The 24,873-nt window shown below is 41.9% G+C and overlaps 1 protein-coding gene across 1 annotated transcript in view; it reads left to right on the plus strand.

Annotated features, from left to right (window-relative positions):
• The window catches only part of ATP2A2 (ATPase sarcoplasmic/endoplasmic reticulum Ca2+ transporting 2), a 70,424-nt gene that overhangs the window by 20,864 nt on the left and 24,687 nt on the right, over positions 1-24,873 (plus strand). Inside the window, 2 exon segments of the mRNA XM_009181707.3 lie at positions 20,156-20,236; positions 23,873-23,958. Coding sequence (XP_009179971.3) covers positions 20,156-20,236; positions 23,873-23,958 — 167 coding nt within the window.

Consider the following 24,873-nt stretch of genomic DNA (forward strand, 5'->3'; position numbering starts at 1 on the left):
CACACTGAAATGTCATTCTGTATATTGTAGTATAGTTTTGTTGTTGCATTTGATAGTTTAGAAAGGTCAAATAATGTTTGATCTGTAGTGTATGTGACTTAAGATTTTCAGTCTAATGGGATTTTTCCTTATTTATATTGTGGTAAAATATACATATTATAAAATTAGCTATTTTAACCATTTTTAAGCATGTAGTTCTGTGGCATTAAGTACATTCACATTGTTTTGGGACTGTCACCATCCAGAACTTTTATCTTCCCTAACTGAAATGTACCTCTTAAACGCTAACTTCCTGTTCCCCTCTTCCCTGGCCCCTGGCAACCATTCCCTGTATTTGAATATTCAAAAGACAATGAATTTAATATTCAAAAAAACCCTGAGTTTAAATCCCTTAGGTGAATATACTACTACTACCAAGCGGAGTACAAATTTAAATCCATTTTCCTTTCACCTGTTTCTGAATCCTTCAGGGATAGTGCTGATTCTGGTAGTTATTTACCACTTTTTTTGCCCCAGCTCTTCCCCCACAGTATGGTAATTGTTTAAAAGCATATACATTGCTTGGATGTTGGGCTCTTTCTTTAATTTTTATTATTATTATTATTATTATTATTTTTGAGACAGGGTCTCACTCTGCTGTGCAGGCTGGAATGCAGTGGCATGATCTCAGCTCACTGCAACCTCTGCCTCCCTGTTCAAGTGATTCTTGTGCCTCAGCCTCCCAAGTAGCTGGGCTCACAGGTGTGCACCACCACACCCAGCTAATTTTTGTAGTTGTAGTAGAGATGGGATTTTGCTATATTGGCTAGGCTGGTCTCAAACTCATGGCCTCAAGTGACCCACCCATCTCGGCCTCCCAAAGTGCTGGGGTTACAGGCGTGAGCCACCACGCCTGACCTACTATTATTTTAGTTAAGCCCAGCTATGTGAGACATTGGGCTCTTAAGTGCTGCTTGCTTGCTTCTTAAATTGTGACCTTTCTAACAGGAATGCAAAACAGACATCTAGGTTTAGAATACATGTGGACATTTTATTAAATACTGTCATTATACTAGTAGGCAGTGAGCACCTTAAGGACAGAACTGTCATATTAACAGTTGTAATGTTATCGTAAGTTCTCTATGAATGAAATTTGAAATCAGAAGTATATGATAGGTTCACCTAATGGAAACATAGTTGCTGTGCAGAAGAAACAGTTGAAGTGTATGTGTGTGTTCAATATGATTATTATATTATTATTATTGAGACAGAATCTTGTTATGTCACCCAGACTGGAGTGCAGTGGTGTGATCTCGGCTCACTGCAATCTGTGTACCTCCCAGGTTCAAGTGATTCTCCTGACTCTGTCTCCCAAGTAGCTGGGATTACAGGCATGGGCCATTACGCCTGGCTTGCTTGCTTGCTTGTTTTGTTTGTTTGTTTGTTTGTTTGTTTGTTTTGAGACGAGTCTTGCTCTGTCACCAGGCTGGAGTGCAGTGGCATGATCTTGGCTCACTGCAACCTCCGACTCCTGATTCAAGCGATTCTCCTGCCTCAGCCTCCTGAGTAGCTGGGATTACAGGCATGCACCACCTCACCCAGCTAATTTTTGTATTTTTTAGTAGAGACAGGGTTTCAGCATGTTGGGCAGGATGGTCTCAAACTCCTGACCTCGTGATCCATCCTCCTCAGCCTCCCAAAGTATTGGGATTACAGGCGTGAGCCACCGCTTCCGGCCATGCCTAGCTAATTTTTTTGTAATTTTAGTAGAGGCAGAGTTTCGCCATGTTGACCAGGCAAGTCTTGAATTCCTGGCCTCAAGTGATCCACCTGCCTCAGCCTCCCAAAGTGCTGGTGTGAGCCACTGCACCTGGCCTTCAATGCAATTATTGAATGCCAGATTATTAGTATATTCAAGGTCTGTGTGATCTTCATTATCATCTTAATTCCAGAACATTTTCATCACCCTCAAAAAAACTCATACCCATCAGCAGTTGTTGCCCTGTTTTCCTCCCACCAGTTCCTGACAACCGCAGTTTATTATCTGTTTGGTGGATTACTATTTGTTTTTCTGGATATTGCATATAAATGGAATCAGTCTTTGTGACTGGCTTTCTCTTAGCATAGTGTTATATTTCGTTCATGAATATAGCATGTATTTCATTCCTTATTGCTGAATAATGTTTATTAGTTGATGGAACTAATTTACAAATGCAAGAATTTATTTCTAGACTGTCTGTTCTTACTCCATTGGTCTCTGTCTTTAGGTCGGTACCATGTGTCTTGATAGCAAGTCTTTGGATCCATGAGCATAGGGATGTCTTTCCTTTTTTTTTTTATGGTCTGTCATTTCTTTCAACACTAGTTGTCAGTGTACAAGTCTTGCGCTTCTTTTGTTAAGTTTATTAAGTATTGCATTGGTTTTTTGGGGGAAAATATTTGTAATTGGAATAATTTTTTGTAACTTGAAATTGGCCTATTGGTGGTATTTATTTTTAATTAAAATTTTTAGATTCAAGGTACATGTGCAGGTTTGTTACGTGTATATAAAGTGTGATGCTGAGGTTTGGACTTCTGCTGATTCTGTCATCCAGATGATGAATATAGTATTTCACAGATAGTTTTTCAGCCCTTGCCCCTCTTTTCCTCCTACTTTTTGGAGTGCCCGGTGTTTATTGTTACCATCTTAATGACCATGTGTACCCAGTGTTTAGCTCCCACTTGCAAGTGAGAACATACAGTATTTGGTTTTCTGTTTCTGGGTTAACTCACTTAAGATAATGGCCTCTGACTGCATCCATTTCACTGGAAAGGACATGATTTCATTCTTTTGCATGACTGTGTAGCATCCCATGGTGTATATATACCACATTTATTTTTGAGATAGGGTCTCACTCTGTCGCCCAGGCTGGAGTGCAGTGGTGCGATCTCGGCTCAGTGCAACCTCCCACCTCAGCCTCCTTGTAGGTGGAACTACAGGTGCCCACCACACCCTACTAATTTTTGTGTTTTTCATAGAGACAAGATCTCACCATGTTGCCCAGGCTGGTCTCGAATTCCTGGGGCTCAAGTGATTTACCCGCCTCGGCCTCCGAAAGTGCTGAAATTATGGGTGTGAGCCACCACACCTGGCCACAATTTCTTTTTCTTGGGATATATACCCAGTAATGGGATTGCTGGGTTGAATGGTCATTCTGTTTTTAGTTTATTGAGAAATCTCCAAACTCCTTTCCACGGGGACTGAGCTAGTTTACATTCTTGCCAGCAGTGTATAAGTATTCTCCCCCCCTTGTTTTTTCTTCTTTTTTTCTTTTCCTTTTTTTTTTTTTTTGAGGTAGGGTCTCAGTCTGTTGACCAGGCTGGAATGCAGTGGCATGATTATAGCTCATTGCAGCCATGGCTTTCCAGGCTCTAGTGACCCTCCCACCTGAGCCTTCCAAGTTAACTGGGACTGTAGGCACACACCACTATGATGGGCTAATTTTTAATTTTTTTCGTAGAGATGAGGTCTTACTATGTTGCCCTGGCTAGTCTTGAATTCCTGGGCTCCAGTGATCCTCCCACCTCAGCTTCCCAAAGTGCTGGGATTACAAGCGTGAGCCACCGTGCCTAGCAGTAATAGTCACTCTGACTGGTGTGAGATGCTATCTCATTGTGGTTTTGATTTGCATCTCTCTACTAGTGATGTTGAGCGTTTTTTCATTTTTTCGTATGTTTGTTGACAACTCGATTGTTGTCTTTTGAGAAGTGTCTTTTCATACCCTTTGCCCAGTTTTCAACAGTGATATTTGGGTTTTTTTGTGTGGATTTAAGTTCCTTATAGATTCTGGATATTAGTCCTTTGTTGAGTGCATAGTTTGCAATTATTTACTCCCATTCTGTAGATTGTCAGTTTAATCTGTTGATAGATTTCTTCTGCTGTGCAGAAATTCTTTTGTTTAACTAGGTCCCAATTGTCAAGTTATTTGTTGCATTTGCTTTTGAGGCTTAGTCATAAATTCTTTGCTTAGGGCAGTGTTGAGAAGAGTATTTCCTAAGTTTTCTTCTAGAATATTTACAGTTTGCGGCCTTACATTTAAGTCTTTAATCTTCCTTGAGTTAGGAATTCTTTTTTCAGTTTTTCAATTTCATTTTCAGATTGTTCTTTGCTAGCATGTAGCAATACAGTTGTTTTTTATGTACTGATCTTGTACTTTGCAATCTTGCTGAACTCATTAGTTTTAATAGTTTTATGGGTTCCTTAAGATTTTCTGAATACAAGATCGTGCATTTGCAAATGAAAATGTTTTTACTTCTTTCCAGTCTGGATGCCCTTTATTTCTTGCCTAATTGCCCTGCTTAGAATCTCCAATACAACGTTGAAGTACCAAGAGCAGACATCCTTGTCTTACTGATCGTAGGGGGAAAGCGTCCAGTCCTTCACCGTGAAGTATGACATAGGTGTGGGTCTCATACATGGGTGCCCTTTATCATGTTGAGGAAGCCTTGTTACAGTTGTAATATTTATTTATTTATTTTTTGAGACGGAGGTTCACTCTTGTTGCCCAGGCTGGAGTGCAATGGCACGATCTCGGCTCACCGCAACCTCCGCCTCCCAGGTTCAAGTGATTCTCCTGCCTCAGCCTCCCTAGTAGCTGGGATTATAGGCATGTGCCACCATGCCTGGCCAATTTTGTATTTTTAGTAAAGACAGGGTTTCTCCATATTGGTCAGGCTGGTCTCGAACCCCTGACCTCAGGTGATCCACCCACCTCGGCCTCCGAAAGTGCTAGGATTACAGGTGTGAGTCACTGCGCCCGGCCCAGTTGTAATATTTAGGTTGTCAGTATGCTCTGGTGACCTTTTGTGGTGTTTGTAAACTTATATCCAAATTAGACATGACAGTTGGCTGGGTTACTAGGACCAGCCAGGTCATTGAATTGGCTAAGATGTAATTCTAAGGCATTTACAACTAGTGTGTGGAACATTTTGGAAAAGCATACTGTGATTATGTAACCTGGGCCAGATAAATAGGTATTTATTTTATGAAGACTATACATGTTGAGCCTTTTAAACTTCTATCTCTTTTAGAATTAGTAATCAAATTGACCATGCAATCTAGCATTTAGCCTGATAATTCAGTTCTGTGAAAACTATAGAGTGAACTTCAATTCTGAATTTTTTCTTGTCAGTCGAAGTATTATTTGCGTAGCCTGAAAGATTAAATGGCATAAATTGTGCTTTTAGACCTGGTAACTTTTATATTTTCATTTACATTATGAAATTGGATGTGAAGGGGTCTTTCAGATGTGTTGGAAAACTGGAGAAAGTTGTAAACTAATTTGAAGCTGAAAATAAAAAAGTACTGACTTAACTATTTTTATATTTGCAGAAAGGAACAGACCTTTTTGTAGTCACTGTTTGGAATGTAAGGGTCATCTCCTGACTTTAAAATTTCTTTGTCAGCTTTTGGAAGATATCTGGTAGGATGGTTCTGGCTGAATTTTTCGAAGACTAAGCTGGAATAGATGGTTTTTTGAGGGAGATATGGAAAGAGTTAAGGAAACTAATTTTTTTTTTTTTTTTTTTTGAGACGGAATCTCACTCTGTCGCCCAGGCAGGAGTGCAAGGGCGTGACCGATTAGCTCACTGCAACCTCCATCTCCTGGGTTCAAGCGATTCTCCTTCCTCAGCCTCCCTAGTAGCTGGGATTGCAAGCACCCACCACCACACCCAGCTAATTTTTATGTATTTAGTAGAGACAGGGTTTCACCACATTGGCCAGGCTGGTCTCCAACTCCTGGCCTCAAGTGATCCGCCCGCCTCAGCCTCCCAAAGTGCTGGAATTACAGGCATGAGCCACCGTGCCTAACCAGGAAACTAAATTTTAGATGTTGCTATACTAGTTAATCATTCCAAAGAGAAATTGGGTAAGCATACATAGCAAATGCTAACATGAATCTTAAGTATCTAGAACACAAGAGCCAAATGAAATTGATACGGCAAATAAAAACATGGAGAAAATAACCCACACACAGGCTGGGCTCAGTGGCTCACACTTGTAATCTCAGCACTTTGCGGGAGGCCAAGGCATGTAGATCACTTGAGTCCAGGAGTTCGAGACCAGCCTGGGCAACATGGTAAAATCCCATCCCTACAAAAAATACGAAAATTTGCTAGATGTGGTGGTGCGCACCGGTAGTCCCAACTACTCGGGAAGCTGAGGCAGGAGGATCACCTGAGCCCAGGAGGTCGAGGCTGCGGCAGTGAGCTGAAATTAAGCCACTGCACTCCAGCATGGGCAACAGAGTGAGACCCTGACTCAAAAAAAAAAAAAAAGAGAGAGAATGACCCACATGTTCACGTCTTATGAAGCCACAGTAATTCTGCGTTATCTTAAGGCCAAGAAAATATTTCTCTGGATGGATGGAAACCAAAAGTACATAATCTTGTGAGAAATGCACATCGTTTTTAAGCTTTCTGTATTGTCTCCTGACATTATGAAAGTGAATCAAGCTATAATAGCCTAAGTCGTTTCTGTTTTCTTTTTCCTTTTTTTTTTTTTTTTTTAAAGTAGAGACGGGATTTTACCATGTTGGCCAGGCTGGTCTCGAACTCCTGACCTCAAGTGATCTGCCTCCCTTGGCCTCCCAAAGTGCTGGGATTACAGGCATAAGCCACTGTGCCCGGCCATGGTTTTATGGGGTGTTTTTTTGAGACAAGGTCTCCCTGTATTACCCAGGCTAGTCTTAAACTCCTGGCCCAAGGGATCCTCTTGCCTCGGCCTCCCAAAGTGCTGGGATTACAGGCATGAGCCACCATTCCTGGCCAGAAGTCTTAGTTTTAGAATTTTGGGGCTTCTAGTATATGCCCCAGGGGTTATTTATTAACTTCTCAAGAACACTGTTTTCAGGGTTGTTTAAAACAAACTTTACGTATCTTGGTAACCCAGAGTTGATGAATAGCACTAGGAAATAATATCCTCAGATGACTTCTGTCTTGTAGTATATACTCTGGAGCGAATCATCTTGTAAGATTATGTAAGTAGTGGAAGTAACACGATCTTAACATAAAATTGCATTTGCTTAGCACTTGTACAGAAATTGATAATTTTATTTCCTAAAATGAAGACTTAATAGCCAACAGTGGTGCCAGCAATTTCAAGATTTACTTGGGAATAAAAATAATAATTCTTAAAGTTGACAGCAATTTAAAGGAAGGAAACTTTCACTTCAGACAGTCAACATGTAGTACTGAGATTTAGTAGCAAGTATAAACTGCATTTGAGACAGTTGAGTAAAAGGCAGAGTTGTGAAATAGATGACTGGATTCATATAAGAACCTGGATTATGATCCTAGTTCTGCATGACATTGGACTATGTACATTAACCTCTGCAGAATTAGTTAATTGGAGTAATGTTTTAAGGAGCTTTCTTGCTCTAAAAGTGTGATTTAGATAGTATGTGGACTTTTTTTTCGCTTTTAGAAACCTGTTGGGATTGAAATTGATTGGCTTTAAACATTTAGCAAACATTAAATGCTCTTTAACACAAAATAGAGTATGCTGTAGAGCAGAGGAGTTGGCATACTATCTTTGTGGGTTGGTTGGTTTTTCGTTTGTTTATAGACACGAGATCTCACTGTGTCACTGAGTCTGGTCTTGAACTCCTGGCCTCAAGTGATCCTACTGCCTTAGCCTGTAATCCCAGGACTTTTGCAGGCCAAGGCCGGTGGATCACGAGGTCAGGAGTTCAAGACCAGCCTGGCCAAGATGGTGAAACTCCCGTCTCTACTAAAAATACAAAAATTAGCCGGGTGCAGTGGCAGGCGCCCGTAATCCTAGCTACTTGGGAGGCTGAGGCAGGAGAATTGCTTGAACCCAGAGGGCAGAGGTTACAGTGAGCCGAGATCACACCACTGCACTCCAACCTGGGCGACAGAGAGAGACTCCATCTCCAAAAAAAAATGCTGGGATTATAGGTGTGAACTATAGCATCCAGCCAATATTTTGGGTTTTTTGGGCCACAACAATCTCTGTACCAAAGTCTTTTGTAAAATATGAAAATGAGATTTTTTTTTTTAAGGGGGTGTTGGCCGGGTGCAGTGGCTTATCCCTGCAATCCTAGCATTTTGGGAGGCCGTGGCAGGAGGATCACTTGAGCCCAGGAGTTTGAGACCAGCCTGGGCAACATACTGAGACCTTGTCTCTACAAAAAAGTTTTAAAAACTTGCATAGTGAGGCTGGGCGCCATGGCTCGAGCCAGCACTTCGGGAGGCTGAGGCAGGAGGTTCACTTGAGCTCAGGAGTTTGAGACCAGCTTGGGCAACATGGAAAAAAATGAAAATTTGCTGGGCATGGTGGCACACTCCTGTAGTCCCCTCTTCTCAGAAGGCTGAGGTGAAAGGATCACTTGAGCCTGGGAGGTCAAGGCTGCAGTGAGCTAAGATTGTGCCAGTACACTCCAGCCTGGGTAACAGAATGAGACCCTATCTCAAAAAAAAAAAAAAAAAAAAATTAGCAAGATGTGGTGGTGTGTACCTGTAGTCTAGCTACTCAGGAGGCTGAGGTAGAGGAAGATGGCTTGACTCCAGGAGGCTGCAGTGAGCCGTGATCATCCCACTGCTTTCCAGCCTGGGTGACAGAGTAAAACCCTGTCCCCCAAAAAAAGGGTGGGGGGTGGGGAGCCTTAAGATTTCACACACTGCTTAGATCAGTGTTTCTCTAACTTCATGTGTGTAGGAATTACCTGGGGATTTTGTTAAAATGTGTGTTTTGATTGGTTCAATCTGAAATGCGGCCTGATTATTCTGCATTTCTAACACGCTCCCAGGTCAATAATTAGAGTAGCAAAGCTCTAGAGCAGATCTTAATCATTTCTAAATCACAGTCCCTTTGAGAATTAATGAAATTTATGGACTTTCTTCCCCAAAAACATATATTGAAAATCTTATGTGCAACTTCAGGAGGTTCATTTGTCCTCCTCCTTAGAAAGTCCACCTCAGGATTCTAGCTATTTGGTTTTAAAAACTGAAGTACAGGCCGGGCGTGGTCGCTCATGCCTGTAATCCCAGCACTTTAGGAGGCCAAGGCGGGCAGATCACTTGAGCCCAGGAGTTCGAGACCAGCCCGGCCAACATGGTGAAATCCCGTCTTCACTAAAAATACAAAAATTACCCAGGTGTGGTGGTGGGTGCCTGTAATCCCAGCTACTTGGGTGGCTGAGGCACGAGAATCGCTTGAACCCAGGAGATGGAAGCTGCAGTGAGCCAGGATTGCACGACTGCATTCCAGGACAGAGCGAGACTCTGTTTCAAAAGAAAAAAAAAAGAGAGAAATTGTTTCGGTTGTTCTGTAGATCCTGGAAACCATACCTGTGTTTCCAAAGCCAAAGTATAACTTACTAGTCTAGAAAATGGATAAGCAGAAGAGCAAAATAGTCTAAAACAAAAATCAGCATAGATGAATTAGAAGCAGAGAGTTTTTGAGTTTGAGAGCTCCTGAGCACTGTCAGAATAGCTAAGACATTAAGAACTGTGAGAAATGAGAGATCTCCTCAACCATCAGACCATGATAGGCCAGTTGATCTTGAAGCCTGACCTGGTTTTCATGGGGCTGGCATTTCCTTCCTGATTTCCTGTAATCACCTACTCTCCACTCCCCATGATTCAGTGGTAGTCACAGTACCAGGAAGTGCCAACCTTTTCATTCTTGCTACTGAGATGAAGATTTTGGACAAAGGAGAAGAAACCATGTGGTTTGGGAACCACCTTTCCTTTTTTTTTTTTTTTTTTTTTTTTTTTCGAGACGGAATCGCTTTGTTACCCAGGCTGGAGTGCAGTGGCGTGATCTCGGCTCACTGCAAGTTCCGCCTCCTGGGTTCACGCCATTCTCCTGCCTCAGCCTCCCGAGTAGCTGGGACTACAGGTGCCCGCCACAATGCCCGGCTAATTTTTTGTATATTTTAGTAGAGACGGGGTTTCACCATGTTAGCCAGGATGGTCTCAATCTCCTGACCTCATGATCCGCCTGCCTCCGCCTCCCAGAGTGGTGAGATTACAGGAGTGAGCCACCGTGGCCGGCCATGGGAACCACCTTTCCTAAGCATTAACACTAGATGGCCAGATTTAACTATGACCAACTTTTATATTAAAAGATAATGGAACTTTTTTTTTTTTTTGAGACAGAGACTCTTGTCACCCAGGCTGGAGTGCAGTGGCACAATCTCAGACCACTGGAACCTCCACCTCCTGGGTTCAAGTGATTCTCCTGCCTCAGCTTTCTCATTAGCTGGGATTATAGGTGTGCACCACCCCACCTGGCTATTTTGTATTTTTTTTAATAGAGATGGGGGTTCACCATGTTGACCAGGCTGGTCTCAAACTCCTGACCTCAAGTGATCCACCCACCCTCAGCCTCCCAAAGTATTGGGGTTACAGGCATGAAAAACAAAGGGCTTCATGGCCAGGTGCAGTGGCTTACACCTTGTAACCCCAGCACTTTGGGAGGCCGAGGCGGGCAGATCACCTGAGGTCGGGAGTTGGAGACTGGCCTGGCCAACATGGAGAAACCCTGTCTCTACTAAAAATACAAAATTAACTGGGCGTGGTGGTGCGTGCCTGTAATCCCAACTACTCGGGAGGCTGAGGCAGGAGAATTCGCTTGAACCCAGGAGGCAGAGGTTGTGGTGAGCCGCTATCGTGCCATTGCACTCCAGCCTGGGCAGCAAGAGTGAAACTCTGTCTCAAAAAAAAAAAAAGGTAAAACAAAGGGCTTGGCATTACCAGTGCCAGAAAAATACAAGATTGAGAGAATAGGAGGCAGAGGTTGCGGTGAGCCGCTATCGTGCCATTGCACTCCAGCCTGGGCAGCAAGAATGAAACTCTGTCTCAAAAAAAAAAAAAAGATAAAACAAAGGGCTTGGCATTACCAGTGCCAGAAAAATACAAGATTGAGAGAATGGGGAAATAGGAGAGACATAAACTTGGTGGGAGTATGTATTTGTATGCAAAAGTAAAAGATATGGGCAAAGATGTTAATCCTGTAACACTGTAAAAGGAAATGTTAGAAATAACTAGATAGCCATAAAAATGGAGGGTGATTCATTTAGTTCATGGTATGGGTGTGAAATACTGTGACCTTGAACAGGTACCTTTTAGTGCCTCATTTTCCTCATCTATAAACAGGGAGGGAGTAAAGATAATAGAGCCTTCCTTAGAGTTGTGAAGATTTTTTTTTTTTTTTTTTTTTTTTTTTTTTTTTTTTTTTGAGACGGAGTCTCGCTCTGTCGCCCAGGCTGGAGTGCAGTGGCCGGATCTCAGCTCACTGCAAGCTCCACCTCCCGGGTTCCCGCCATTCTCCTGCCTCAGCCTCCCGAGTAGCTGGGACCACAGGCGCCCGCCACCTCGCCCGGCTAGTTTTTTGTATTTCTTAATAGAGATGGGGTTTCACCGTGTTAGCCAGGATGGTCTCGATCTCCTGACCTCGTGATCCGCCCGTCTCGGCCTCCCAAAGTGCTGGGATTACAGGCTTGAGCCACCGCGCCCGGCCGAGTTGTGAAGATTGAATTAGTAACCTATGAAGCTCTTCCAGCAGTACCTGGTCTAGAAATAGTCTCAAAATTTCACTGCTTATTATTACTATACAGCCACTTTTTAAAATGAGACAGGTGTGTATAAATATAAAGGGTCTGATATTGTTTTAAGGACGTTTTAGTAAATGTTACACATAAAGAGATGTTCAGAAGATATACTGTTAACTATATATATATTTGTTGAAAGAAGGGAAGAGGAATGGTGTTTGACCTTTTAAGTGCACATTTTTCTTTCGTGATAAAAATCTGTTGGTTGGTAGGTAGGCGGGAGTACTCTAACATTGCTTAGTGCATGGTTGCCTCTGCAACATCTAATGAATTGGTTACCTTTCTACCCCTTATAACTCTAGTAACTGGAAACTTGCTTGCTTAATGACCAATGTCATTTTTTTAGTCAGTTCATTATAAAATACTCCTTATGAGCTAAAGTATATTTTGTCTGTTTTATATGTTAGCTTTTTAATTTGGGACCACATAGAAATCTTATTTATTACCAGTTTAGATCTGGAGGGGAGCTCATGAAACCTTATTTTAGGGGATGAGAAGGCTAAAACTCAGAGTTTGTAACTTATCCAGGAGCATGTGGCAGTTTGTGGCAGTCCTAGGACTGTCAAATGTTAGCAGTATGTTGTATCCTAAAATGTTTATTTTTGGCCGGGTGCAGTGGCTCACGCCTGTAATTCCAGCACCTTGGGAGGCCGAGGCAGGCAGATCACTTGAGGTTGGGAGTTTGAGACCAGCCTGGCCAACGTGGTGAGACCCCATCTCTACTAAAAATACAAAAATTAGCCGGCCACATTGGCGCATGCCTGTAGTCCCAGGTACTTGGGAGGGAGGCAGGAGAATTCCTTGAACCCGGGAGGCAGGGGTTGCAGTGAGCCGAGAGCTTGCCACTGCATTCCAGCCTGGGCAACAGAGTGAGACTTCATCTCAAACAAACAAAATTAGCTGGGTTGGGGGGGGTGAGCATCTGTAATCCCAGCTACTCGCGAGGCTGAGGCAGGAAAATCACTTGAACCTGGGAGGTGGAGGTTACAGCCAGCCATGACCATGCCACTGCACTTCAGCCTAGGCAGCAAAGCTAGTCTCCATCTCAAAAAGTAAAATAAAATAAAATGTTTATTTCCAAGTTAGTCTTAGCGTTTGTTTCAAACCTTTTATCATCTTGGTAGTTCTCTTTGGTACCCAGATTGAATGCAGTTATGTAAATGGAGTCTGGTTGTCATTCTAGACATTTTTTGTCTTCTGACAGTCTATGGAAACTTCTTTGGCAGCCTTAATTACTCTACCAGCTAAAATCACAGTCTTTCTCGAGTGTTCTTCCCATCCCCCCATTCCTAAATTTCTAGACTTTTCCTGGCATGGATTATTTTGGTTTTAGTCTAACTGTAGAATTTAAACAACTACCATTATTGAACCTCATTTAGCTTAACCAAAGCTGTTATCTCTTTGGACCCTAATTTTTTATTGTTTCTAGCTTTGTGATGTTCTTCAACTTGGTAATTAGAAGTCTTTTGATACATGTATACTAAAGGAAATATGTGTACCAAGTACTTTATTCACTGACAAATATTTTATTCGACACCCACTGTGTGCCAGGTATAGTGGTAGGGCTAGGAAATCAGTGGTGTCTGAGTGACTCTGCCTTTATGGAGCTTTTGGTTTTAGTGGGGAAGATTCATGAAAACCATGTGAGTGTAAGGAAAGGACAGGATGCTCTGTGGGCACACAGTGAGGGATGCCAGCCTAATCTGGGAATTAGAGGAAAGCCTTACTATTTATGGGAGAAGTAAGGGTATGTGAAGGCCCAGAAACAAGTTAGAGGAACTGAAGAGCATAGTGTGTGATGCTTAGAGGGAGGTGAGAGGGTGAGAGGCAAACAGCACTTGGGTCGTGGAGGCTGTTATAAGCCCGGGTTGGGATGCCAGAGAAGCTGTTGAAAGATTTTAGAACAGGAGGAGATCACATTTGCCATTTTAAAGACAGTACTGTCTAAGAAACAGATTGGAAGCAAACCATAGTAGTATACTGTGGTATTGTGTAATGTTCCTTCCCTGTTCACCGTGAGGCCTGGAAGTAGTTTAAAGTAGTCAAGTAGAGCTTCTCAAATGAAGAATTTCATTCAGTCTGCTAAACTACAAAATTTATGACTCAAATTGGAAACACAGTGAAAATGTTTGAGTCACAAATGTTAAAGTAGTTTAGGATAATTCTGTTATGGCTTGCTTTTCCTAGGAGCCATTTAGATTCAAAAACAGTAGTGGTATTTAGAAGGTAATTTCTGGTCTTACATAGTGTTTTTCTTATAAAAGATTTTAATAACTCTGGTATTTGCCACAATAAATTAGGTTTTTTTAAATGCATAATACAAATGATTAGTAAAAAGAATTTAAAAAAAAATGCTGGTTTTTGGTTTGTTTGTGTTTTTTTGAGATGGAGTCTCACTGTGTCACCCAGGCTGGAGTGCAGTGGCGCAATCTCAGCTCACTGCAACCTCAGCCTCCCGAGTAGCTACGATTATAGGCGCCAGCCACCATGCCAGGCTAATTTTTATATTTTTAGTAGAGACAGAGTTTCACCATGTTGGCCAGGCTGGTCTCAAACTTCTGACCTCAAGTGCTTCGTCCCCCCTTGGCCTCCCAAAGTACTGGGATTACAGGCATGAGCCACCATGCCCGGCCTGAATAATGCTAGTTTTAACCATCAGTATTTATATTTGACATAAGTGGTACACAAAATGTTTAAGTATCATGGCTTATAAACACTTCTTGTAAGGTTAAAAGAACGCTTGCATTGAGTTCTAAAATGTGGCAAACTGATAATTTAATGAACTCTTACTTGCACTCTTGGTAACCCAACTTCAAGTATACTGTGAGGATTTTGTTCAGATTGGAAATCTTTATTGTAATAGCAAATTAAAGAGCTGTGGATTTTCAAGAGCTGAATTTGAAAGGTGTCAGGTGTTAAATGGAAGGTAATTCAGAGTTTATTCTTTTATTATACCTGCCTCTATCCAAAGAGTCAGAGAAAAACTTTTGAAAGAAAAAATTGCGGAGCATCCCTTTGGCAAGAGTGAGAATTTTCCACTACCACTTGCCCTAAGGGCATTGACATGCCTCACTGGGGAAATGTTACAGGATGTGATCATCGGAACAGCCTTGCCTGCTCTTCATGTACAAAATCCTTTGTCTGAAATTCACAGAAGCCTCTCCAGACAAAGGGAGATTGTTGTGTCTTCACTTTAAAAGTATTCAGTGGACCTTTACTTTCATGGATCTTTTAACTCTAAGAGAGCCTATTTTCCTAATAGAGTCAACCCTAAATTGACTCTAATATCAACAAAAGGAATATAACAGTCACACAGCAAGTTAAACAAAGGTTTTCATTAATTGAGCTTCCTTAGAGAAGGCTCCTTTTACTTCCTAGCCTGAGTTCCTGTGCATAAAATGAAGAGGACATTGATTGGTCAAGATGATGTGATGGTCCTTCTAGCTAAGAAAATACTAGAATATGGCAGGTTGGTTGGTTTGTTTTTGAGATGGAGTCCTCCACCCAGGCTGGAGTACAGTGGCGCAACTTCGGCTCACTGCAACTTTCACCTCGGGGCTCAAGCGATTCTCCTGCTTCAGCCTCCCACGTAGCTGGGATTGCAGGCACCCACCACCACGCCTGGCTAATTTTTGTATTTTTACATTTTTAGTAGAGACAGGGTTTCACCATGTTGGCCAAGCTGGTCGCGAACCCCTGACCTCAGGTGATCTGCCTGTTTCAGCTTCCCAAAGTGCTGGGATTACGTTTCTTCAGTATCTTTCTACAAAGATCAGTTTCTAATAGAAGCCAGTTAAACATAGAAACTCTAAGGTAGCACATTTCCCAAGTGTTGGGAGGCTTTGAAGCTTTTTAGCTTCGAGTTGGTGTGCCTGGTAGATGAGAAACAGCACAACAGAAAAGTGGTTCATAGGATCCATGACCCTAGTTACTGCATTTTTCTGTTGTAGTAATTTTTCTAGTATATTTGTAGAACTTTTTTAAAAATATGGATTCTTAATTTTAAAATTAGCCTGGTGCAGTGGCACATACCAGTAGTCCTAGCTACTTGGGAGGCTGAGGTGGGAAGATCACTTGAGCCCAGGAGTTCAAGGCTGCAGTTCACCGTGATCACGTCAGTGCACTGCGGCCGGGGGGAAAATCCGAGCCCCCTTCTAAAAAAAAAAAAAAAAAAAATGTGGATTCCTAGACCCCACTCCAAATGCATTTAATCATGCTCTTAAAGAATCTGTAAAAGACCCCCAGAAAACTCTTCTTGTTGTTTCTAAATATTTAATTGCCACTTAATTAGAATGGAAGTTGTAAGATGGAAACATTCACAACAGCTGTGGTCAGTATTTAAGGGCTTCCCAGGCATTTGACATTTGTTCCTCTGGCATTTGTTCCTCTAGCGTTGGCATTTAAGATGTTCCTCAGTATTTGGCCAACAGTTAAATGTGTATCAATACAATTTCTGCACAGCAAAGAAACACCTTTCATATATTTTAGTAGACCCTTAGGGAAAGAGTACATGTTGGTTTCCTTATAATGCCAGTATAAATGTAATTTTTCATATACATAATATATAGTATATATTAATACTGAATATTATTTATTTATTTATTTTGAGATGGAGTCTCACTCTGTTGCCCAGGCTGGAGTACAGTGGCGCGATCTCAGCTCAATGTAAGCTCCGCCTCCCGGGTTCACACCATTCTCCTGCCTCAGCCTCCCAAGTAGCTGGGACTACAGGTGCCTGCCACCACGCCCAGCTAATTTTTTTGTATTTTTAGTAGAGACGTGGTTTCACACTATTAGCCAGGATGGTCTCGATCTCCTGACTTCGTGATCCACCTGCCCCGGCCTCCCAAAGTGCTGGAATTACAGGCTTGAGCCACCGTGTAAGGCCTTACTGTATATAATAAATATATACTACACATACTGTATATTTATACTATACAACCAATAAGTAAGACCTATAGTCCTGTACTTCCTGTTGGTCCTGTAGGTGTAACTATTAGTGTTAGGTAGGACCAATACTAAATATATATATAATAGTATATATGTACTATATTGTTAGATAACGATTGGATATCCCTAATCTGAAAAGCTTAAAGATCAGAAACTTTTTGAGCACCAACATATGATGCTCAAGGGAAATGCTTATTGGAGCATATCAGATTTTGGGCTTTTTGTTTAGAGATGTTCAATAGTAAGAATATAAATCAAACACTCCAAATTTCAATTTTAAAATTCTGGTTGCAAGCATTTTGGGTAAGGGATACTCAACCTGTAATACGTTGGCAGTGTTATCCGGGAAATTTAACCTTGGTATTTCTTGCCTGAAAAATACATTTTCTATTTATTTCAAATCCTCTGAGCTTCCGCTGAAACACAGCAAAATACATGCCAAAACATTGCTTTTGCATCCTCTTGTAGGTTGTACTCAATTTAAATATTAGATTTGTTGGTCTTTTAAAATTTGTCAAGTATATGAGAGTATGAGCTAGGGTTTATATATTGAATTGTTTAAATCTGTGTTTATCAGTTACAGTGCAGAAATAAAATAGTGTTTATAGATTGACGACCACTATCTCACATTGGACAGAAGTCTTCTACTACTCCATAGGATCATGACATTGACATAAATCAGATCCTCAGACACCAAATGAACATTTGGAAATAAATTTTCCATTTAGGGTCATAATATTCATCATTGCACTTGTCCTCTTTTTGAACGTTTGAGGGCATGTAAGATCAGGTTAATCATGACGGGCAGAAATAGTGCAGTATAGGGCGTGTTAGCTGTTAAAGACCACTAAAGTTTAGAATATAGTTACTTTGTCGTCGTAAATTATCTGTTAGATGTACTCTCTTCAGTGTAGTTAGAGCAGAATTATATTAAAATAAAAGGTTCTCATTGATTCAGTCTGAATATTGCTGTTCATTGCATAAGCATTTCCAGCAGGAATTTCACCTTAGCTTATGTGTCCCTGCAGTCAAATGCAAGGGTGATCTTTGCCTCTTGAGATTATATATTGACAAACTCTGTGCCACCTTGTGACCACATTGCTTACTTAGGCTATAGGGTTGTTTCTATGCACTCAGATTTAAAAAATAAATCATATTCTCCCAGAACTTAAGCTCTGAAGTGGAGAAAAATCAGAACTAATTTGAAGGTTTAAGAAGTTCAATGTTGGCCGGGTGTGGTGGCTCACACCTGTAATCTCAGCACTTTGGGGGGCCAAGGCAGGTGGATTGCCTGAGGTCAGGAGTTTGAGACCAGCCTGGCTAACGTAGTAAAACCCTGTCTCTACTGAAAATACAAAAATCAGGCCAGGTGTGGTGGCACACGCCTGTAGTCCCAGCTACTCAGGAGGATGAGGCAAGAGAATTGCTTGAACCCGGGAGGTGGAGGTTGCAGTGAGCCGAGATCATGCCACTGCACTCCAGCCTGGGCGACAGAGCAAGACTGTCTCTGAAAAGGAAATAAAGAATAAGAAGTTCAGTGTTTACTTCTTGGACAGGAGTGTTATTTTGCCATTTTGTATATGACTGGTAACATGCAATTCAGTATGGAGAGTAAGTCTGAAAAATGATTTGACTTAAAAATGCCATCTGCAAGTATGGGAGAATTTGCTTATCTAATTTGTAGCTGCCCTTGCATAAGACTTAGAAAACCACATTAATTATCTTTCAGAAAATCACAGACAGCTGTTTTGTTGTTATTGTTGTTTTGAGACATAGTCTCGCTCTGTCTCCAAAGCTAGAATGCAGTGGTGTGAACTCGGCTCACTGCAACCGTCTGAGTAGCTGAGACTACAGGCACACCACCACTCCTCCCGGCTAACTTTTTATATTTTTAGTAGAGATGGGTTCTTGCCATGTTGCCCAGGCTGGTCTCGAACTCCTGGCCTCAAGTGATCCTCCCGCCTCAGCCTCCCAAAGTGTTGGGATTAGTGGACAGCTGTTTTATGTCCAGCTGCTTCGTGTGATTGTGCACTCATTCAGCAATATTTGAATACCAGCAGAGGGCTGGGCACTATTCTCAAGGTGCATGGCTTTATCTGTTACTTGGGCTATGTTGTGTCATTTCACTTGATACACATCAAGGAAAGGGGCTGAGATTTGGGCCCTTTTAGAGCTATTAAAGGAACTTGTTGGCCTAGGAAAGAAGACTCAGTTGACTTAAAGATCTTCAGGTTATGCAAGAGGTTTATTATTCATTTAATTGATATTTCTTTTTCTTTTTTTTCTTTTTTTTTTTTTAATGAGACGGAGTCTCGCTCTGTCGCCCAGGCTGGAGTGCAGTGGCGCGATCTCAGCTCACTGCAAGCTCTGCCTCCCGGGTTCACGCCATTCTCCTGCCTCAGCCTCCCATTAATTGATATTTCAAAAGGTATCAAAGGATATATGCCCCAGCTGCCCAGTGTTACTAGTTTGCTACACCTTCCCAGAGGTGTTTCTTTATACCTTTGGAAGTTGTCATTTTAGTATGATTAATTACGTGTTATACGAGCATATCAAAGGGTTTGAAACAGTGAAAGAGCTAAGACTAACTTGGAAATAAACATTTTATTTTATATTGCTTTTTGAGATGGAGAGTAGCTTTGTTGCCCAGGCGATGTGCACCTGTAGTCCTTCTGCTTGGGAAGCTGAAGTGGGAGGTCAAGGGTGCGGTGAGCTGCGATTGCCCCACTGATCTCTACATCCTGGGTGACAGAGCAAGACCCTGTCTTTTAAAAAAAAAAAAAAAAAGTGTTAGTGTATAGTTTGATTTTGCATTTGCCATGTGTTTCGTTGAGTATCTTTTTTAAAGGGGGCCATTTGCTTCCTGTTCGCAATAATTTAGCCTTTTTGATGGAATGAATCATGGCATACACAACTTTATTCTCTTTGCTGTGCCTTGTGTATATGTAGTAAACCTAAGAAAATATGTTACTTCTTATTGCTAACTAGGAAAGTATTCTTTTTTTTTTTTTTTTTTGGACGGGTCTCGCTGTCACCCAGGCTGGGTGCAGTGGCGCCAGTCTCGGCTCACTGCAACTCCAGCCTCCCAGGTTCACGCCATTCTCCTGCCTCAGCCTCCGGTAGCTGGGACTGGTAGCCCGCCACTGCGCCCGGCTAGTTTTTTGTATTTTTAGTAGGGGGCGGGGTTTCACCATGTTAGCCTGGATGGTCTCGATCTCCTGACCTCGTGATCCACCCGCCTCGGCCTCCCAAAGTGCTGGGATTACAGGCTTGAGCCACCGCGCCCGGCCGGAAAGTATTCTTTAAAGTGAAAGCTTAAAGGCCTCTCTGAAGATACAGAGCAAAACTTGTTAGAATAATGTATGTAGTTAGGTTTCCTTAAGCCTCATTCTCTTCCTTCCTAATTCAAATCTTGAATCCATCTAAAGCTTTTTATTACCCGAAGAAAGGTTGATCACATTGCTTACTTTAACAGAATTTTATGTATTTGTATTATATGCAGATCATTTATTATCTTTAAAAATTGATTTGGAGACAAATTCATCTTTAGATAACATAGTTGTAAAAGTTGCTCATTTCAGCTGCCTTTTTTTTTTTCTCCTAATTAGTTGGTGACAAAGTTCCTGCTGATATAAGGTTAACTTCCATCAAATCTACCACACTAAGAGTTGACCAGTCGATTCTCACAGGTAAATATGATGTATTAGGTCATTGAATTTCTGAAGACCCTCTCATGTCCCATGCCAATAGAGTTGGCTCTTGCCTCACTGTCCCTTTATGGTATCCCATCTTAATCCTCTCTAAGATACTTATTTTGTCTCGCTCCGTTGCCCAGGCTGGAGTGCAGTGGCGTGATTGCGGCTCACCGCAACCTCCACCTCTCAGGTTCAGGATGTTCTCCAGTCTCAGCCTCCTGAGTAGCTGGAACTACAGGCTCCTGCCACCATGCCCAGCTAATTTTTGTATTTTTAGTAGAGACAGGGTTTCACCTTGTTGGTCAGGCTAGTCTTGAACTCCTGACCTCAGGTGATCCACCTGCCTCAGCCTTCCAAAGTGCTGGGATTTCAGGTGTGAACCACTGCACCTGGCTGCCAATATGGTTTTAAAGGCATGATTTAAAAACAAAATAAAATGGCTGGGCACGGTGGCTCACGCTTGTAATTCCAACACTTTGGGAGACTGAAGCGGGCAGATGTCTTGAGCCCAGGAGTTAAAGACCGGCCTGGGCAGCATGGCAAAAGCCCATATCTACAAAAAATACAAAAATTAGCCAGGCCTGTAATCCCAGCTAGTCAGGAGGCTGGGTGAAAAGATCACTTGTGCCCGGGTCAAGGCTACAGTGAGCCACGCTTATGCCTCTGCACTCCAGCCTGGGCAACAGAGCAAGACTCTGTCTCCAAAAAAAAAAAAAAGTTGTAATTTGTTCATTACCATTGGTAATAATCTTAAGGTTGAATTGTCTGTTTTGTGGAAAGCAAATTACTTATTCGATGTCCTTTTTCCAGGCAAGAAAAATAGACTCCAGTGCTGTAATTTTTTTCATTGGAGGAGTGCTAATGTTGCGTCCGTCTTTACAATATCCAGATACACAGTTAACAAAAGTTAGCCCCATAAGAGATGAAAGTTGTGCTACCTGGAGTTTGCACGATTGTTTGAAACATTTTCCCATTTTTGTGTGATAAAAGTACAGTCTAGGGTGGAGGGTTCATATTAACTGGAAGTAAGTTTATCAGAAGAATTAACTTTAAATACAATGCTAACTTGGATTAAATAGTAAATATAAAGTCTAAAGGCTCTCAAGATTTATCTGATTATCGGTTTTGAAAAACAACTAATGTCGGCCGGGCGCGGTGGCTCAAGCCTGTAATCCCAGCACTTTGGGAGGCCGAGACGGGCGGATCATAAGATCAGGAGATCGAGACCATCCTGGCTAACACGGCGAAACCCCGTCTCTACTAAAAACACAAAAAATTAGCCGGGCGAGGTGGCGGCGCCTGTAGTCCCAGCTACTCGGGAGGCTGAGGCAGGAGAATGGCGGGAACCCGGGAGGCGGAGCTTGCAGTGAGCTGAGATCCGGCCACTGCACTCCAGCCTGGGCGACAGAGCGAGACTCCGTCTCAAAAAAAAAAAAAAAAAAGAAAAACAACTAATGTCGTGGAGACAGTGATGTGAGTAACCTGGGCTCTATTTTTTTTTTTTGGTATTGTTTCTTTATAAATAGCTTACTTATTAAAACTCTCATTAGCAACAACAAACTGGAGGCCAATTAAGCCATAAAATGTTGGGGAAATGGTTGGGTTATATTTGTGAAATTCTCATAGTGTGCCCTAAAGACATAGTTGCCATTTAAAAACTTTTTTTTTGAGACGGAGTCTCGCTCTGTTGCCCAGGCTGTAGTGTAGTGTCGCGATCTCGGCTCACTGCAATCTCTGCCTCCTGGATTCAAGCTATTCTCCTGCCTCAGCCACCTGAGTGTCTGGGATTTCAGGCGTGAGCCACCACGCCTAGCTAATTTTTGTATTTTTAGTAGAGACAGGGTTTCACTGTGTTGGTCAGGCTGGTCTCGAACCCCTGATCTTATGATCCGCCCGCCTTGGCCTCCCAAAGTGCTGGGATTACAGGCATTTAAAAACTTTTTAGGCTGGGCACGGTGGCTCATGCTTGTAATTTCAGGACTTTGGGACGCTGAGGCAGTAGGATCACTTGTGGCCAAGCATTTGAGAGAGCAGTTATAGTCTCTATAATGAAAACCTTTTTTTTTTTTTTTTTTTTTTTTTTAAATTAAGACAGAGTTGTACTCTGTCGCCCAGTGGCGCGATCTCAGCTCAGTGCAACCTCTGCTTCTGGGGTTCAAGTAATTCTCATGCCTTAGCCTCCCTAGTAGCTGGAATTATAGGCGCACACCACCGCACCTGGCTAATTGTATTTTTAGTAGAGATAGGGTTTTGCCCTGTTGGCCAGGCTGGTCTTTACCTCCTGACCTGAAGTGATCTGCCCGCCTCAACCTCCCAAAGTGCTGGGATTACAGACATAAGTGATCACACCCAGCCTATAATAAGAAACTTTAAAAGTTAAAAAAAAATTTTTTGAACTTCATAGAGGTTCTCGAATATTTTCTTTTGTTAAGTAATCATAATGTAGTTTTTGGCTAACTTGTGGAATCAATTTTTTTGGTCAAATATTGAGAGTGAAGTTTGCTACCTGTGACTTATTTAGAGACATATTTTACTCAGATTGACCCTAATTGTATATCTGCGACGTGATTTTTAAATTGAAATCAGCCGGGCATGGTAGCGCATGCCTGTAATCCTAGCACTTTGGGAGGCGGATGTGGGTAGATCACCTGAGGTCAGGAGTTTGAGACCAACCTGGCCAACATAGCAAAACCCGTCTCTACTGAAAATACAAAAATTAGCCGGGCATGGTGGCACATGCCTGTAATCCCAGCTACTCAGGAGGCTGAGGCTGGAGAACTGCCCGGGAGGCAGAGGTTTCAGTAAGCCAAGATTGTGCCACTGGACTCCAGCCTGGGCAACAAAGCAAGACTCTATCTCAAAAAAAAAAAAAAAAAAAGAAGTAGTTCTTTATTTACCGTGTGATCTTTCCAGTACACTTGCTAATTGCTACTTCAGAGTATAGCCAGATGTGGTGGCCCACACCTGTAATTCCAGCACTTTGGGGAGGCCAAGATGAGCAAATTGTTTGAATCCACGAGTTGGAGACCACCCTGGGCAACAGAGTAAAACCCCGTCTCTCCAAAAAAATACCAAACAATTAACCTGGCATGGTATTGGGTGCCCTTCTATTCAGGAAGCCACGTTGGGAAGATGGCTTGAGCCCGGGAAGTTGAGCCTGTAGTGAGTTGTGATTGTGCCATTGCATTCCAGCCTGAGTGATAGAGCAAGACCCCTGTCTCGGGGGGTGGGGGGAAAGAAGTATCAGTATATATGTTAAAGTATTTATTAAAGTATACAACAAATATGTAAATAATATAGTCACAGTATCAGAGTATAAAATGATTACCGAAAAATGAATTAATTTGAATAGTTACTCCAGAAAATAAGGGTAATCAGTGAGGATTCTACTTGAAAATTCACTTTTTTATTTTGCAATTGTGTTGATTTTTATCCTGACACCCTTTGGTCTGGTATTAATTTCCATTACTAAATTTTCCCAGCTTACCTCCTTTGGATGAATTTGGCCTTTTGCCCCTTTTCTCACACTGACATTATCCCAAGAGTGGTAATGGGTGGGCATGAATGAGAGTCTAGGTTCTTGGTGTGGGTCGCAGAGATCTGTTTTTTTCTGTCTCACAACCCGCTTAGGTGAGTCTGTCTCTGTCATCAAGCACACTGACCCCGTCCCTGACCCACGAGCTGTCAACCAAGATAAAAAGAACATGCTGTTTTCTGTAAGTACTTTATGAAATGTGTTTTTAATTAGAGACATTTCTAAAGCCTCATGGTCCACAAATGTTACGTTTTTCACTGCCAACCATCACTGGCTATCATTCTAAAGGATAATCACACTTTTCATGGTCAGTCTTAGCTGTCAGAATATGGCAGTAACATAATGTGTGAGTTAGATGTCTTTTAGTTGGCAAGTTTTGGGGGACCAAAAAAAAAAAAAAGACCAGCTCAAACATCTTCCAACTCTTACTTGCAAACATAGTTGAAAAGTAGATTTGTTTGGAAAAGCCTTAGCCAATAAAGGGTATTTTCAAAATTATGTAGATGACAGCTGCTATTTGTATGTGGTTCACGATAAGAAGTTGTGTGTTTAGAGAGAGAGAAAGCAAATGTGGCAAACAATACTGGTGAGTCTAAGTGCAAAGTATATGAATGTTCGTTTTACTATTTCAGTTTTTCTGTTGATGTGAAAAATTTTTTGAAGAGTGAGGAAATGCATGGATTTTTGGTTTGGAATCTGTAATGATTTTAAGTTGGGGACATTTGTGGGTTTGTATGAGAGCCTGACTACTACCCATAGTAAGTAAATAGAGTTACCCTGAAAATAATGAAGCCATGTCCTTCTCTTATAACACTAGAAATTAAAATGGCGTAGGAGAGACTGCTCGCACTTAATTTCATTGGTTTTTGGATGCTGGCACATGATTAGGGGTTCTCAAGATAGCCCATGGGGCTAGTTGCCTTTCCTATTACAGTGAGAAAAGTAGGGGCCTTGAGTTGTTGGAGCTAGAGGTGGAGAATGCTTAGAGTTGAACTATACGAGTTTGAAAATTTGGGAACACAGAAGGGTTAGAGCACTGCTTGAAAATGGTCTGCAAATAGAAATCTAGGTGGGTCATTACAGAGCTGCCTGGTAT

Source organism: Papio anubis, chromosome 9 (genome assembly GCF_008728515.1).
Source record: "Papio anubis isolate 15944 chromosome 9, Panubis1.0, whole genome shotgun sequence".
Lineage (NCBI taxonomy): Eukaryota > Metazoa > Chordata > Mammalia > Primates > Cercopithecidae > Papio > Papio anubis.